The following is a 17179-nucleotide window of genomic DNA, read 5'->3' as shown; positions in this document are numbered from 1 at the left end:
TATAAAAATTCTCTAATAATTTTTAAATTGTTGTGAGGGACAGGATTGGCTCTTCCAAGGGTCGGCAAACTTTTGAGACGGAGCGTACCCAAAGAGCCGCATGTGGCTCACAAGCCGCAGTTTGCTGACCCCTGGGCTAAAAGAACACCATTTCATACATTATGTAATAGTCAATCTTCCCTTACAGGCTTAAGAGTTCCATGAAAATGAAGCTTGGATGCATAAGCCAGTGTTTCTTTCCATGGTTGCTGTACTGTCAGAATTGTATAAACCAAGCTGGATGGGACTGGCCAGATGTTGTCATAGGCTGATAAATTTTATCCACAAGATTTGGCTAAAGGAGGAATCGTCCCACCATCACCTAGGGCTATATTGGAGGATAGACCCTCTTACTCTGGCAGGTGGTTGCTGGCTGTGGTTCAGCTCTTCTCGACAGTTCTGTAGCTTACGCAGACAGGAGAGATACTCGTCACTGAGGTTTTCTAACTCTGAATGCAGGTCTCTGCACTGGGGGGGAGAACACCACCAAGGTCATCACCAGTTCTGTCTGGGGCAGAGCCCAGGTAAGGGAGAGGGCCCTTTGTAAGTTACCCCTTCATCCATTTGGAAGTTTTACCACCATCCGCCCTTCCCAGCCTTGCTCAGATTTTATTTAACCTTTCACTATCTCACCTAATTTGTCTGGAATATGTTCATTTACATGATTGTTTATAATGCAGATTATGTCATATATTGTACCTGTAAGTGTTTTCATGTGACACTGCAAATGCTTTGTAAATGGGGACACCCAAAAAGGAAGTTTTTATAGTGCAGAAGACCTGGAAATGATCTTAGTACAAGTCTTTTTGCTGGGAGCCAGGGATATGTATGTTTGTGAGTATGTAGATAGGAAGAGTTTTGTTACTTAAAAGACTACAATATTTTAAGATAACTCAATGTAGGACAGAGTTTGAGGAGTTAAATATGTTTATTAAATGTGTTTGAGTTTAGCTTGACTTTTCAAAAGGTACTTATTTAACAAAACCTTGAATTAGGATTGGTATACATAAAGAAGGAGGGAAAAGATTGACAAGTTAACCCGGAAAGCAAAGACATTTTTCACAGGCAAGTGAATACCTATTGGTGTTCAGTCACCGCGTGGTTGTTGCTTGAAATCCCTGCTCTCTGGCTTCCTCCCAGCAGCTCTCCCTACCACTATGGGAGGGGCTGAGCCCCTCATTATCCGAGGTCACCGTCTCACCTCCTTTTCCTTGGCCTGGAGCTGCAAAGTCTTCTTTTGCAGCTGGTCTCTGATATCCCAGTCTTTCTCCTTCCCTGTACCCTCAGGCTCCACTTCGTTATGGGAAGGCTTTGCACTCCACACGGGCAAAGCCTGATCTAGAAAAGCAGCCAGATGCTCAGTGATAGTGAGGCCCACAACCTCTGAGGAAGGGCCCTGTTGTTGAGAGATGCCCCAGGAGTGAGGGGCAGGAAGGGGAGGGAAAGGGGAGGGCCTGTCCCTGGCTAGACTTCGTGGAATGGAATTCTCAGACTTAACTCCCACTGCAACCCTGCTCAGTCTGGACAGAGCTGGAATTTGAGCCCATTGAGGACAAGGCGATCTTACTTTTCTTGGTACCCCTAGTCCTGTCTAATGCCAGATCCTCTTAGGGAATCTTTATACTCCAATTTCTCTAGGTCACTTCCTGTCTAGTTAGTCTGGAAGGTTTGCTGTATGCTTCAATATAACCCCCTTTCCTTTCTGTCCTCATTTCAGTCATGAGAATGACAGTCATAGCCTAGAATTCATCTTCATGTGGTTAAGGATGGTTTTTCAGCCACCTGACAATCTTACTTAGTCTTGTGAAGAGAGCACTAGACTAGGAGTCAGAAATTCTGGATTGTTGTCTTAGCTGTCCTTCATTTGTATGACCACCAACCTTCTTTTTATCCATACCATGTGGGCGTAGTAATTTCTGCCTTGTAGCTTTCCCAGTGATTGTGATGAGAAGAGGCCATGTGTAGTGGATAAAGGTGGAGCTTTTGCTCCCTCCAGATACATGACGAGTTGTTCTCAGGAAGCTAAGGCAGCGGACTTAAGGGCTAAGAGTGAGGTGACTGTTGGATGCAACAGGGTTTAGACTTGGGAAGTCGGTTGTGATTTGGAAAGTCAGGTGTAAAAATTGACATGAAATCCTGAGTTCAAAATCAATTTATTAAAATATTCAACACAGACATGTTTTCGGAGAAGGAAGAAATCCTTTTTCACAGTTTATATACCTCTCAGGATAGGAGACTAACTATAGCTGAAGTGTTCTCAGAGTCAATGACTAGCCTTTAAAACGCTTGCCCTGGTCCCTGACCTAGCAGACTCCCAAGAGGCCATTGTAGTCCATGCCCCTGCCTCTAGGCAGGCGAGGGGAGAGCAATATCTTAGAATTTGTGCAAGTAAATTTGCTGACCTTTCTTTGTTAAGAGTTTCTCCTGTTCTTGAAGCTGTAAGGATTGATCCCGAAGCTGACCTGTTGGGAAACACAAGGAACTTGTCTGTGCTGGCGTATTTACTGCAGAGGGTCTTCTCAGAACTTTGCTTAGAGCCCTGATCATGAAGGATGTTCCCAGCTGTTGAATTGTGTCCCCCTAAATTCATATGTTGAATTCCTATCTGCCAGTACCTAAGAATGGGGCCTTTTCGGAGATAGGTTCTTTACAGATGTCATCAGGTTAAAATAGGACATAATCTGATTAGCGTGCTTATAAGAAGGGAACATTTGGACACAGACATGCATAGATGGAAGTCACGTGAAGAGACACTGGGAGAAGACAGCCATCTACAAGCCAAGGGAAGTGGCCTGGAACAGATCCTTCCCTCAAAACCCTCAGAAGGAACCAACCTGCTGACACCTTGATTTTGGACTTTAGCCTCTAGATCTGTGAGAAAATAAATTTCTGTTCTTTATGTCACCCAGTCTGTGGTACTTTGTTATGAATACACCATCCTTATATCTCTTCCTACTATGTCTTTAACTTTAGTCTCTGCTTACGTGTTATCTTAGAAGAAAAACTTTCTCTGATGACCCTGTATAAAATAACAACTATTTTCCCTTAAACCTGCTTTATTTTCCTCCATAGCAGGTATTACTACCTGACACATATTTATTTGTTCATTGAAACTCCATACTTTCTTGCAGAGCTTATTGAGAATGGAAGCTTCCCCAGGAAATGAACCATGTCCGTTTGTTCATTGCTGTATCCTCAGTGCATATATCTATTGTGTCTGGCACTTGGCGGGGGCTCAATAAATATGTGTTGAATAAATAAAGGCTTGATTTTGAAGTGACGTCTTGCCCATTTAGCGCCTGCTCTGTAGGAGCTCGGCGTCTGCTGGCGTTCTTTCTCGTTTCCTCCTCTGGTTGCCTTGCTCTTTTAGTGTCATTGCTGTGTGCTTGAAACTTCTGCGTTGGGTTTCTGAAAAGGCCTACTTCTGAACGGTCCCTGTTTCTCTTTGGCTTCAATATGTAGTTTTGAAGTGGACCGAGGCATATGTACTGTGAGCTTATTTTCTGAATCATTCCTAGTGACCGGTCTATATGTGACATATTCATGTACATAATAAGTTAGGAAATATGAAATAAGAACTGCCTTAGAAAACCTAACACTTCTTAAAATCTGCAGTTCTGGGGGGAATGCTGGCGGTTGTCATTGGCATGGAAGGAGAAAAGAAAAAAAAAAGGACAGGCTAATAATATATAACTTAAGAGCTACGTAAATGACCTCACTTCACATGAAGAGGGGCTGAAAATGCACAGAGGAAGAGGAGATGCCAGAGGCTGGGCCCCCAATACCTCTGGGTGCCTTTAGTGGGGCAGGATCCCCAGGAACAGCAAAAAGCCACCTGTGCTACCTCCAGAACCTGGAAAGGAAACTTACTCTGCAACTGCTGTACTGTGCTCATCAGGGTGAGTTTCTCTTCCTCTGACCTCCTTAGTTGATCTGAAAACAAAATAATGCAAACCATAATAGAAGAACCTGACTTCACGAACTCAACACCTGAGGGTGGGAATCTGTAACAGGGACTGTCCTGTCATGGCCTCTGATACGTGTCAAATGGCAGTTGCTCTTTCTCCTACTTGTCCCAGGTGAAGTAACCCAGGTACCTCGGAATTCATCTGTGTCAACAACATGGGGTTGAATTAAGTATTGGATTTGCACACAGTGTGGTCCTCTCAGCTGACGCAGAGGCTGGATGGAAACCTTCACTCCACCTTGTGTTTCAACTGATCTTTCCCTTTCAAATTGGGATTGCGGCTGTGACACATGACTGATGTTGGGGCAGCTGTGATCTGGCTCAGAGGGATGGGCTGGAAAAGAGCTGATCCTATACGATTCCCTAGTGCTGAGAAATTATAATTTTTAGTCTTGGATAATTAAAACAGCCCTGCCTTCCCCTCAAGGGAAAATGAAATCTCAAAGCCAACCAAACACAGGAACGGCTGAAGCCGATCTCTCCACCCAGCTCGCCTTCCCTGGACTCGCTCTGCCAGAGGCCTCCCGGAAAAGGTACCTTGTAGGTGCTGGGTGTCTGAGCTGCACAGGTCGCTGTTCCCCTGCAGGTGTTCAATCTTGGCCTGCAGTTCCTGGTGCTCATTCTCCAAAAGCTGCAGAGCCTGGTTCATCTTCATGTCTCTACTGTCTGCTCCCTGCAAGGAGGAGGAGGGGCCGACACATGGGCAGGTGGGTCAGCGCTAGGGTGGCGGTTGGGGGCAGAGCCCATGGAAGAGGAAAACTAGAATTTTAGAGGTAGAAGGAGCATTAGGGAAATATTAATATAGGGAAGGTTTTTGGTTTTTAAATACTTCCCTTTGCTCTATTCCTTACACTTATTATATCAAACTATGCATTAGAGGTGTTTTTTTTTATATTCATAAAGCACTCATTTGGGTAAATGACTGAATTAAGGAAACAACAAATCATCATTTTTTAGATGTTTTCACTTTTCATTCTAGCACGATCAGTTGTTTTTTTTCACAAGGAATTGAGGTTTAAAAAAGAAAAAGACCTTTATAAGAGTTGCCTTGTAGGTGATGGGAGGAAGAGAACAATTATTAAGATATAGATGCACTCGGTTGACTCCTTTGATGAGACACCCTGTCTCTTAGATGAACTGTGTATTGAGTCCCTGCTTCAGTAGAATTACAAAGATAAACTTTGAGGTGTGTCCTCAGAATTCCAAACCAAATAAGTAAAGTCTGTGAAAAATGATGGCTAATATTTATTGAGGGCTTATATGCACCAGGCATTGTGCTAAGTGCTTTGCATGGATCACTTAACCCTCACAGCAATCCTACGATATAGCTATTACTATTATCCTCATTTAGAGATGAGGAAACTGAGGCACAGGGGGTTAGTTAACTTCTCCAAGGCAACGCAGATCGGAAATGATGGAGCCCTTGAGAATGCCAAGGATGTGGCAGGATCTGTTAGTTCATACTGAACCTACATGTACATTGGTGACATTTGTTCCGTGCCAGTAGTGGGCACTTCTGAACTGGGTGCTCCCCTGGGATGGGTGCAGAGAGTGGGCTGGGATATGGCAGTGGGCTGATGGACAGTCCAGCCCTTTGCATTTGGACCGCGTCATTCCAATGAACACTTAGTTCGTTTGCATGAGCAGTGAAGATGCCCTTGCTAAACTCAAAATTAGACTTCTGAGCCAAACCAGTGAGTCTGGTACAAAGTGGGCCGTAAGTGAGGAACTGAAAGCCAGATGCGCTCAGCTGCCTTTGGAGCCCCGAACCCAGCAGCAGCTTCTCTCATCACTGCTGTCACCAGCCTCCCTTCCCCTGAACCCTGCCTCCTCTCCCCACCTCCCCACCCCCAAGGCCTGGTACCTGCAGTTTGGACTGAAGCACATGGAGTTGGCTCTCCAGCTCTCTGTGCTGGTTCCCCAGGGTCCTCCAGTCTTCCTTCAGAGCCCCGTACTGCCTCCTCCACTCTTCGCACTTTTGCTCAGCCAGAGCCAGGGACCGCTGAGGGAGATAAAGGGAGAGGGTGGCACCTGGGGGGGCGGGGGAGCTTCCCGGGAGTTGTGCCCCGGGTCTCCAGTCCCAAGCACCATGCAGCATCTCTGAACCTGTGTGCTCTGCAGTTGCTGCTCTGCACTCATTTTCTCCTCCAGAACTTTCTGCAGCGACTCCTTGGCCTTCTGTTCATAGCTGTTTTTCTGGTCTTCCATCTCCATTAGCACCTTTTTCATTCCCCGAGGGGAATATTTCTGTAAATTTGATGCAATTCAACAAATACACATTGAGCTTCTGTGTGCCAGGCCCTGAGCTGGGATATGGAAATGAAAAGAATTTGGTCCTTGCCCACAGGGCAGAGATAACCAGTCATCTGGTGGAACTTTGCTTCTAGGCTACAGGTGGGCAGGGAGAGTCCCTCAGGTGATGTGAGAGGAGTGAGGATAATAAACAACTCCCTTGGCATGCTGGGCACTGTCCCCTGGCCTCCCACAGGCACTCGAAATGCAACATTTCCAAAGGGAAAACATCTTTGTAAACCTGCTCCATTCTCCTGGGCTTCCGCTCTCTCAGAGGTCAGCACCATTCCCCAGCCAGCCTCCCTGGCCCTAAACCAGAGACATCTTGATTTCTCCCTCACTTTCTCCCAGTGATCAGTTGGTTATCTACCCTTGTCAAGTCAACCTCCCTTACGGCTCACACCTGCCTCTACTCCTGCTGTCACCGCCTTAGTTCAGCCTCTAATAATACTATTATATGGACGAATGTAATATTCTCCCTATCTTTAAGACTTGCCTCCCTTCCATCTCTTTGAGTCCTGCAGCTCTTGCAGCTACAGGGTTCTTTCTAAAATGCAAATCTGATCATGTCACAACCTGCTTAAATCTCTCAGTGGGTCCTCAGTGTCCTAAGGATCAGGTCCAAACTCCTTGGCAGGGATCCTGCTTACAAGCCCAGACTTTCATCCCATGCTGCCTCCACCCAAGCCGAGCTGCTTGCAGATTCCCTAAGCTCTGTGCTTTTTGGCTTTGCCTTTCCCCATACAGCTGCTTCTGCCTAGAGCTGCTCATCCACGGTTTTCCCCTGGGTAACTTCTACTCATGCTCCAGATTCAAACCAAGAATCATGTAAGTTCCGATAAATCTTGAATAGCCATTCCGCCCCCCAACTCATTGTGGATTAGGTAGTTTTTCTTGGTGTTCATGTAGTATCCGCTGCATGTTTCTTTCCACTCTGTTGACCCATCTGTCTCCCTCATGGGACCGAACACTTTCAGGGCAGGGGCAGGGAACGTGCTTTTTTTTTTTTAATTTATTTTTTTTTATTAATCTTTGTAGCTTCAGGGATCTGAGCAATCCCCAATAGACTCCATTAATGTTTTAAAATGAATACACTTGCATTTAAAAAATTCCTCCTAGCTTCAGAGTTAAGGAAACCAGAAGAGCAATTTTATAAATTCACCGAGGGTCTTGCCTTCCCCATGCCTTTCATCTTTATGTCCTGTGATTTGGGGGGAGGCAAGCAGTTTTACTCTCAATGGGGGATTGCCCGCTGGGTAAGCAGTAGCCTAAATAATACAGGTGTAGGGATCAATATGAAATCATTTTTATTTAGCTTTGGAATCATCTGAGAATTTGAATTTAAATGTGAATGAGTCTATGTTCTTAGGATTTTCACTAGAAAGCATATCCAGGAATTACTGGTTGAGATCTGAAATGGGTGTGTCCCGGTTATTGGGCTTAACCGTGCTGGTCACTGGCCAGCTTTATCGCCCATTGAAAATGACTGCATTGGCATTCTGGATAGGTCAGTTTCTGATGAGCTTGGTTGGCATCATTTAGCTCATAAGAGTCTGACAAAGGAGGTCAGTCACGCTAAAAAAAACAAAAGCTGTGGATCAGCAAATCTATAGACTGAAAATGGCATTCTCCTGCAAGACTCCTGCTGTGTAGCCAGGTCCACCTTTTGTCCCTAATTCCAGACAGAAACAGTCTGCCTGCTCTGCTTCATTCTATTATTTGATATCTCCCCACCTTTTAGAAACAGTGATTTTTGTTTTTTGTTTTTTTTTGTTTTAGCTGAGCCATTCTGCCACTTGTTAGCAGCTCAGCTTGGGCCGGGAATCAAACCAGCGACCCTCTTGCTCAGAGCTAGCACTCTTGAGTGAGCGCTTAACCAACTGAGCCACTCAGCTGGCCCCACAGTCATGTGTTTTTCAAGTGTGAAAGCTGATTTCCTTCTATCTCTTGTAAACCAAAACCAAGATTAGGCCAATTAAGAACTGGCTAAAGCTGGATAACAACGTCACAGGAAAGCCGAGTCAGTCTTTTACTTTCTCCCAGGGGTTGCTACAAGATAAAAGTTGCCGATGCAATAAAAACCATTTTGCAAAATTTCATTAGAACACCGAACCCATCTGTTGAAAGATTAGGACCTGAGCATGCATATCAGGGTGGTATGAATCGTATTTACCAAGGGGCCCTCCCTACAGCTCCAGGTATTCTTAAGGTTCCCCTGGAGCTGGCAAAAGGCTTGGTGCTGGGATTCCTTCCCAGGATGTACAGGGAAGGACACTGGGGGAAAGGGAGAGGAGGATAGAGACAGAGTATGGACATGTGGTAAATTGGGGATCAAAGTGAAAATGGCAAAGCCAGAACTGGGTGATTAGGAATGGGTGCATTAATCTTTATCAGGTGGCATTTCTAGAGAGTAAGACTGAGATTGAAACATTCTCCATTAATTCTAGACTCCTGGCCTGGAAAGTGTTCTCCAGAATGCTTACCTGGGTACAGGTGTACAGCTGGTTTTCTAAGGATTTCAGTTTGCCCTTTAGTTTGTCTTCATTAAGCTGTCCCTGTAACAAATGGGTTGAGTTAATGATTTGGGGCCAAAATATAGTGTACAAAATGTTTTTTCTGTATTTCCAGCCTACTTCCTAGACAGCGGTTCTCAACCTGTGGGTCGTGACCCCTTTGGGGGTCGAATGACCTTTCACAGAGGTCGCCTAAGACCATTGGAAAACAAAAAGATATTTATATTACGATTCATAACAGTAGCAAAATTACAGTGATAGAGTAGCAAGGAAAATAATTTTACGGTTGGGGGTCACCACAACATGAGGAACTGTATTAAGGGGTCGCGGCATTAGGAAGGTTGAGAACCACTGGCCTAGAACATGGTCTGTGCTCAATGGGGAACCGAAAACTCAAGAGGTAGAGAGGAGGAAAGATGACAGAGGATGTTTGTGTAGAAGAGGTCTTTTCTTCTTTTTCTGGACCAGGAGAAGGAAGAATCAGACTGGCCCCCAAAGTCCTCTCTGTACCTTGAGCTTCTCTGTGAAATGGCTCGGGGTATCATAGCAGGTATCCACTTGATGGAATGCTTCTAAGCTGTTACTGTCTAACCTCATTACCTCTCTCCCATGTCTGTCTAGGCTCTTCTGTACTACTCACCTGCTCTCAGTCTTGTACATGGACCTTTCCTTCTGAGGTATAGGCCAATAAGACTAAAGGTGTCTCCCCTTTCAGGGGAAATATACATTCTCTCCCTTACACCGGTATGGGCTGAATTGTGGCTGCCCCACCCCCCAAAGTCATATGTTGACACCCTAACCTCCAGTACTTCAGAATGGAAATAGGGTTTTTAGAACGATAATTAAGTTTAAATGAGGTAATTAGGATGGGCCCTATGACTGGTGTCCTCATAAGAAGAGGAGATTAGGATATTGGGATACATGGGGAAGACCATGTGAAGACACAGGGAGGAGACAGCCATCTGTGAGTCAAGGAGAGAGGCCTTAGGAAAAAACCAACCCTGTCAACGCCTTGATCTCAGTCTTTTAGTCACCAGAGCTGTGAGAAAACGTCTGTTGGTTAAGCCACCCAATCTTTGGTACTTTGTTATAGCAGCCCTAGCAAACTAGTACACTTCCCTCTGCACCCCCATGCCATTGTACTCAAGATGAGAAATTCTGTAAGAAAGCAAGAAATGGAGAAGATATTCATATAGGGTGTGCATGTGTGTGTGGGAGGGGGTGGTGTTAAGAGAGCTTTCCAGAAAGCCACATTCTATTTATTCATAAGCTGGGTCTGTCTAATGGCATTTTGGACATTCCAAGGGGGATGCTAATCTCAAGGGTGAGAGGGTGGAGAAAAGCAGGCAGAAGGGGCTGTTATCTGTTTCTCTATTTTTCAGTATTTCAACTGAGTAGCCACAACTTCCTTGTTTCTTTGTTTTTCCCTCCACCTAAGCATATAGACTGATCCTTTTTTCCCAGGTAGGGGTTTTGTTCTTCTAGCCCTGAGTTTGATTTAAGGTATGGGAGAGGGGCTAGTTTGAGGGGGTCAGGGAGAGGGGAGGGTGCCGTCGAGAGCTAGTTTCCGAGAGAAAAGGCTGCGATCCCTTTAGGAAAAATCAATTTTCATATCCATTCTCTGGCTTTTTCCAACCAGGCCCTGTGGGACACTTGTGAGGTCTAGAAATTAACATTTCTCCTCAGGCCTAAGGCGCCATGGCTCCTCTCAGTGAGGCGGCTTGGACATTTCTGGCCCTCATAACATTTCTGGTCTATACTGGCCTGGGGGCAGAGCAGAGGACTCTGTTTTGAGGTCTGCAGCCTCATTGAGTTTCAGGGCACCTGGGGTAGGCAGGAAGTGGTATCTCACAGCTCCTGTTTTGCTCTTGTTTGGCTGATTTTTCTAACCACAGGAGCCAGGGGGCGCCCCCACCCTTTCTGCTTCCTGTATTACTCAGCTGGGCCTTGCAAAAAGCAAACGGCTTTGCCAAAAATAATTTTTCAAAGTGTCTCCTGCTATTAATGTTTTTCATAATGTCTCGTGTGAGAGCCGAGAGTTAGGGATTTGGCACGTACAATAACCACAGGGCTTTGGGACAGATAAAAGATGGACAAAGACTTCCACTGTTCTGGGCTTCGGAGTAACGGGTTACAGGGCTGCATTCCCCTGAGTGGCCTGTTCATTGTCAATGCTCAGGTCCTGAAATCCACTCCTTCTGCACCCGCATCTCCGCTTCATTTCTCCTTCAGATGCCGAGTATTTTCCTTTGCTTAAACTGTTACTATGCAGATTGCAATCAAACCCACTGAGTTTAAGGGTTTATCTTGCTATAGTTTGGGAAGAAAACAGACCAGCCCAGGGCAGTATTCTTACATTTTCCCTAACCTCCTACCCCTTTTGGGTAGCTCCTTTCTCCTTCCTTACTATGGTTTTAATTCAATATTTTGCCTCTTCCAACTGTTTTTGTATTTTAGCCTCACCCTAGATTGCTTTTCCATTCATGCTGCAATAGAAGACCATTTAGGATAGTCCTTTCAGTGGGGTGAAAGGCAACCCGAGCCTGGGGTTTAAAAACATATCTTGTCCACAGCTCTGCCTTCCCAGACTCCTCAAGGCAGGCAATTCAGTTGCAGCCAAGTTACTGCAAATGAGGCATCTAGTTTCCTGGTCTGAGCCCCAGCTCGCCCCACACGAAGCCCAGTGATACAGTACGTGGGCAGAAGCACCCTTTACAGGCCTACTGTGGACTTTTTTGGGCCATCACATCCCTGGAGCCCAGGGCTCGGGGATGCACAGTAGCCCCGTTTGGAAAAGGGAACAAGATGGAGGCCATACACACCTGGTGCCGGTCTGAGGGCTTTGGCTCCTGCTTCTGCGTGGCTTTCCCCTGCCTCTGATCTGTTCTCCAGAAGCGCTAGCACCTCACGGCAGAAGCGCCAGCCCATGGCTTCTTTCTGCTATAGCGGAGTGGCTTAGGACTTGCAGCCAATCCCCTGCTGCGTTGTCATCTCAAGATCTCATTTCCACTTTGCGGAACTTAAAGACTTGCTGGTGCCCAGCTCTCGTTTTTTTTTTTTTTTGTATTGTCCCAGTCCTAGAGCTCGCTTTCTGTCCTGCCTGAGCTGTTTCTGCTCTAAGGCTGGACCAGCTTAGAGTCTCAGTAGCGCCTTAGGGCCTCTGGCATCCAACAGGCCCAGAGTCAGCACCCTCCTTGGGGTCCTAACAGTTGGCAGTGAGCTTCTCTGCATGTGAGGTTGGAGATTCAAATCATGGATGGGGGATGGGAAAAATAAAGGCCTGACCTGGGCTGGATGTCAGAGCCCCCATTCTGCCACATTCTCCCAATCATTTTCCCCACATATCACAGATTGGCGTTGTCCTTTGATTGAAGTTGAGGCTTCATGGGAAGGCGAGAAGGTTGAAATGTTTTGGGGGAAGCAAGGGCTATTAACTGAAAAGCCTGAGACTGTTTTTCTTAAAAACAGGAAGCTGGGGGTTTGATGGGGAGGAGGAGGAACGGAAGGGGGACTAGTGGGAGGGATGGGAACAAAGGAGGGAGAAAAACCACAGCAGAGGAACTTACGCTGTAATATAGAGTGAAACTGCCCTTCATAGTCCATATTGGAAATGTCTCAACATCTCGTCCCCATTCCTACCACGCCTGCTATACTTCAAGCTCTGGTTGTGTCTTACCTGGGATATTATGAGCGTTTTCACCACTCACACACCCACCTGGAGCCAGGGTCCTCATTGTTGTCAGAGAACCTTTTCAAACACAGGTCTCATCGTTCACTTTCCATTCAATTCCAGACCTATTAATTGAGCTCCTAAGGATGGGCCAGACATTGTAGGACTTGACACCCAAATAAAGCACAGTTCCCTTGTTACCCTGCTTATTGTCTGTAGCAGTGGTTTTCAAACTGGGCGTAGCACAAAATCTCATGGATCTGAGATAGCTGTGTTTTTCCTCTAAAGTGGAGTCTGTATGTTTGAGATATCCTGTTCAACAGAAAAAGTTTAAACCTCATTGTCCTAGAGATCTGTCTGAGGCCATTTCTGGTCCTATCTATGGAACTACTCTGACAAGGTGCCTTCATTTCAGCCGCCCTCCTCTATACCTAATGCTTTGTCATATCTATGTCTGTAATCATGATGATTTCTTTTCCTTTCTGCTGCTTCCTCCCCATCATCATGCCCACTTGTGTACTGGCAAACTCCTACGCATCCTTCAGGATCCCGCTAAAATGGTCCCTGTCCTTTAGGGCCTACCCTATTCCACCTCAGGCAGAATGATTGCTCTCTTTGCCTTGTGCCACTTTGTAGACATTGCTGTTCTAGCTTTATCACGCTGTATTAGGGTTGTTTATTACACATCTCTCTTCCTGGCTGGAGTGTGAGCTGCTCAGGAGCAACGATCCTTTTTTTCCCTTGTAGCACTGGGACCAGTATATAGTTGAAACTTATGAAATGTCTGTTGAATAAACAAGTGAGACAATCTCAATTTAGTTCAGCACTGGAAACCACCTGGCATGCACAGCTGTCTGCCCCAGGCTCCGAGCCTGCTGATGAAAACAACCTTCTTAAACCAGGAACCCTGAACACAGACTCCTAAACCCAGGTACACTGACAGGTGTGAGGAGGGAGGGCTGAGCTTAGGAAGCCTCTTTTACATCACTACAAACGACTCAGTTTTGTTCCTCGCCCTCCCGTTTCATCTCTGTCTAAACACAAGAAGCCATCCATGTGGTAGGTTAGACGTACATGGAGGCCCGTGAGGTTGTGCTTTCTCTCTTTCCACCTGGTGCCTAATGCTCTGGTGGTGCCAAACTACTTGTAGCTGCTTGAACACCCTAGTATAGGGGTTTCAATGTGGGGTCCAAGGACCCCCTGGGAATCCCTGAGACCTTTTCAAGGGAGATCTTCCCTTTTCTAACTACAGATCTGTATGAGGCCAGATTTTTCTCATATGCTTCAACCAAAACAATATATTGCAACAGCTTGAATACAGAAGCAAATATGAGGATGTAGCTGTATTCTGTTCAGTCAGACAGTGAAAGGATTTGCAAAAGTTTAAAGCAATATTACTCCTCACTGTTTTTTGAAAAATATACTTATTCTTCATAAAATTATAGAATTTAGTTAACATGTAATGGATTTACTATTGTTATTTTAAAATTAATATATATTTGTATTAATCTTAGGATTAGATATTAATATTAAATATATTAAGATTCCTGTTTTAATTTCTAATATGGTAAATTCTAATATGGTAAATATAAAAAATTTGGGGGGGTTCCAAATTTTTAAAGAGTACAAAGGGGTCCAGAGATTAAGAAGTTGGTGACTCTTTGCACAGACTATATCGTGCCTCTTGGTCTTTGCCTGTGCTGTATCCCCGGCCTAGAATATAGTTCCTTCGTCCACATTTGCCTGGAAAATACTTAACATAACTATAAATATTAACCTGGTTCTCATCTTCTCTGGTGTTATTCATCCCTTCTTCTATACTACTATATCCTGAAAACATTTATTTCTCATATCTCTGCATTGTTTAGGTGTTTGTCTCCCTGACAAAACCACAAGCTCTCTAAAAGCAGGAACCCTGTCTAAATTCATCTCATGATTTTCAGGGCTTGGTACAGAGAACTTGGTCTGTGAATATTTGTTGAATGAATGGACTAAAATCAGGAGGTCTGCATTTTAGTTCCAGTTTTGCCTCTGACCAGCAGTGTGGCTTTGGGTGGGTTCCTTGCCCTCTTTGACACTCAGTTTCCTCAAGAGCAAAATGAAAAAATTAGACTAGATGATCTCTAAGGTCCCTTCCCACTGACAGTCATGTCTGGGCTGAGTCGTGGGTGCATGCTGGCTTGGAGTTAATACTGGTGTGAATCCCATACAAAAAGAATTGACATTTACCACATTCGGTAATATATGTACGAGGATCTTCCATTTTTCCTTCCAATAAATTAAAAAAAGACCCTTTTGGTTCTGGGTCTTTCCTGGATATGTAGCAGCATGGCCCTCAGTTGACAATCCTGGATTTAGCCGAGCCCTTCCCTTCTGTTTATTACTGTGAGTTGTTTGACCTCTAGGCCTTAGCACCATCCCCCACCTCCTGCCTCTTCAGTAGTGAGAAAACCCCTTCTTTTGCTGGGATGGTATGGAAAGAATGAAATGGACACACTTAGAAGCCCTTGAGCTTTGTGCAAACAAAGATTTCACTTTGGTTACCTTCCAAGAACTGTCAGAGGCCCGAATCAGGGTGGACAGTAGGTCTTGGAGAATCACCATTTTCTGTTTCAGAACCAGCTCCCTTTGTAGGGCCTCCTAGGGGGCAAAATGCAAGAGAGAGATTAACCTGGAGGAGGAGAGAGTAGATGGATGGAGGAGCTGAGGGGAGAGTTCATGTTACTTACTTTGAGGTATTCAGAAAGCTGGATGATTTCCTGGAGAGAAAGAAAACAGGTATTCAAAACTGTAGTTCTCCTGAAGTCCCGGAACATGGGACCAGAGCCAGGGTTGGCTTGTGTAGAGTAAACTTTCTTCCTGGGTTCAGGCAGACTCCCTCCAGCCCTCCATGTCTATGTCCACCCATCCCAGCTGAGTTTATCATGGAATTCCGGAATGTCAGAGCTTGAAGGAGCTTAAATACCATTTGATTCAACCCCTGCAAGGTGAGGAATTTCTTACCTTATCTAGAACTGCAACTCCATAACTGGGAAGAGAAGAAGTAAAAACAAAAATGTCAACGGATCAAAGAAACTAGCACATCAGGAGGCTGTGGGTTGGTTCCTTCTCTAATCTCTTCTGAAAAGCCAGTAAGGTGGGGAAGGTCTTTCTGTATCTTAATTAAGGTGGACATGGAAATTTATTGTGTTCCCTCTCTAAAAACTTGGTGAGGGTATTCAAGTAAGATCTTAGAAGAGAGGAATGGATGGGCGGTGAGGGAGTTGAGGTAAGGAGCAAAATCACCTGGTTTGCTGACTGGCATCATTCTTAATTGTTGGCTGTGCTTCTTTTGCCTTTGTCTGAGTGCCTAAGAGACGGAGGATAAGGTGATTCAGAGCCCACAGGGGAGGATGTGGGGGAGGTGGGGAGGGTCCGGGACTCCCACTGCCAGCCAGCTGGGACTGATGTGGCAGGATTCTCTACAGGCCCCAGTGAGGGAGGGAGGCTCTGCCCTTACCACGGTGGTGTTTGAGTGGCTTCTTGATGGGACTGTCTTGTGGTGGAAGGCTCCCTGCTTGGGAGGGGAGGGGATCAGCCGGATCCTTGCAGATGTCTGAGAGAGGATGATGCTGGGTTGGAAAGACCTCAGAACTGGTCCCTGACACCTGGAAAGCAAGTGAGGGATGCTGGAATCTTAGAGCCATTTAGACTAGGATTCTCCAGCCAATTGCAGAAAGATGAACCAATGATCAAGTTTCAGGTCCAGAAAACCAAAGTAACCCCTTCAAAGCTACAAGGTTATTTGCGCTTGCCCTACCTTGTCCCAGCTGGCAGGAGTGGTTCTCCTCAGGACAGCAGGCAAGTCAGGAGCTGGGCTTGTCTCCAATTACACTCTCTAGAATCCCTGATCTACCTTGTTTGGCCTCAGCCACTCACACAGTCAGCATGGTGATATGGAGAGAGAATTAACCCGAGTGGGGAGTGAAGGGACTGGGGATCACAGCCTGCCTTTTCTAGGTCTGGGTCTGCCGTCTGTATAATTGGTTTGGAGTAGATGATTTCTAAGGTCCCTTCCATATTCTAGAGGTGGCTTCCTTCCTCTTAGTAACAGCTGGAATATCGCTGAGGTGTCTGTGAAGTAGGGAGTTGTAGGGAGGGGTGCAGTAGTAGTTGTCACAATTTAGTCTGCTGTTTCTATATTTGCTTCTTGCACACTCAAAAGTTCTATGCTTGTAACATAACACAACATTAAAAGACTAAAAAATGCCTTGGTATCTAATCGTGCAGGCTGACTCAATCCCAGAATTGCAGATAACAGATAGGCCCAGATGGAGTTCTTTAGCTAATTGTGTTTTCTGATCTTTTTCTCCTTAAATTTGTTTTTCAACAAAAAGCATTCAGAAACCTTCTTGCTTTAGAAAGTACACAGCTGGTTTTATATTACAGTTGGGCCCAAGGTTCATTTTTCTGAACAACACCTCCTATTGTGGACAACAGATCCATCCATTAAAAAGCCCTGACTGAGCACCTACCTTGGGCAGGGCACGATGCCAGGCATTTCCAGGGAATATAGCAGACCCATCCCTGCTGTCAACATGCTCACAACATGGATAGGAAGACACAGCTAATTTGCTGGCTGAGGTCATTTCGACATACCCTGATTTTTGCCAACGCTGCTTCTTCCCAGGCCAGACTAATGGGCATTCTGTTACTTAA

The 17179-nt window shown here is 45.4% G+C and overlaps 1 protein-coding gene across 6 annotated transcripts in view; it reads right to left on the bottom strand.

Moving 5' to 3' along the window:
- Positions 1-17179, bottom strand: part of TRAF3IP3 (TRAF3 interacting protein 3) — a 79916-nt gene that overhangs the window by 817 nt on the left and 61920 nt on the right. For 3 of the 6 annotated variants that reach the window (XM_019667717.1, XM_019667716.1, XM_019667720.1), the window contains 13 exons: positions 15981-16128; positions 15767-15830; positions 15485-15509; positions 15211-15240; positions 15026-15121; positions 8782-8853; positions 6113-6253; positions 5871-6008; positions 4544-4679; positions 3910-3972; positions 2442-2501; positions 1241-1377; positions 394-507 (listed from right to left, as the gene is read on the bottom strand). In XM_019667717.1, the coding sequence (XP_019523262.1) occupies positions 394-507; positions 1241-1377; positions 2442-2501; positions 3910-3972; positions 4544-4679; positions 5871-6008; positions 6113-6253; positions 8782-8853; positions 15026-15121; positions 15211-15240; positions 15485-15509; positions 15767-15830; positions 15981-16128 (1224 nt within the window). Of the gene's footprint in view, positions 1-393; positions 508-1240; positions 1378-1758; positions 2502-3909; positions 3973-4543; positions 4680-5870; positions 6009-6112; positions 6254-8781; positions 8854-11633; positions 13830-15025; positions 15122-15210; positions 15241-15484; positions 15510-15766; positions 15831-15980; positions 16129-17179 lie in introns of those variants that run through there. The other 3 variants (XM_019667718.1, XM_019667719.1, XM_019667722.1) reach the window with 3 other exon arrangements.

This window comes from Hipposideros armiger, unplaced genomic scaffold (genome assembly GCF_001890085.2).
Source record: "Hipposideros armiger isolate ML-2016 unplaced genomic scaffold, ASM189008v1 scaffold_503, whole genome shotgun sequence".
Lineage (NCBI taxonomy): Eukaryota > Metazoa > Chordata > Mammalia > Chiroptera > Hipposideridae > Hipposideros > Hipposideros armiger.
Note: the sequence above shows the minus strand (reverse complement) of the source record. Positions and strands in the feature narration are given on the sequence as shown.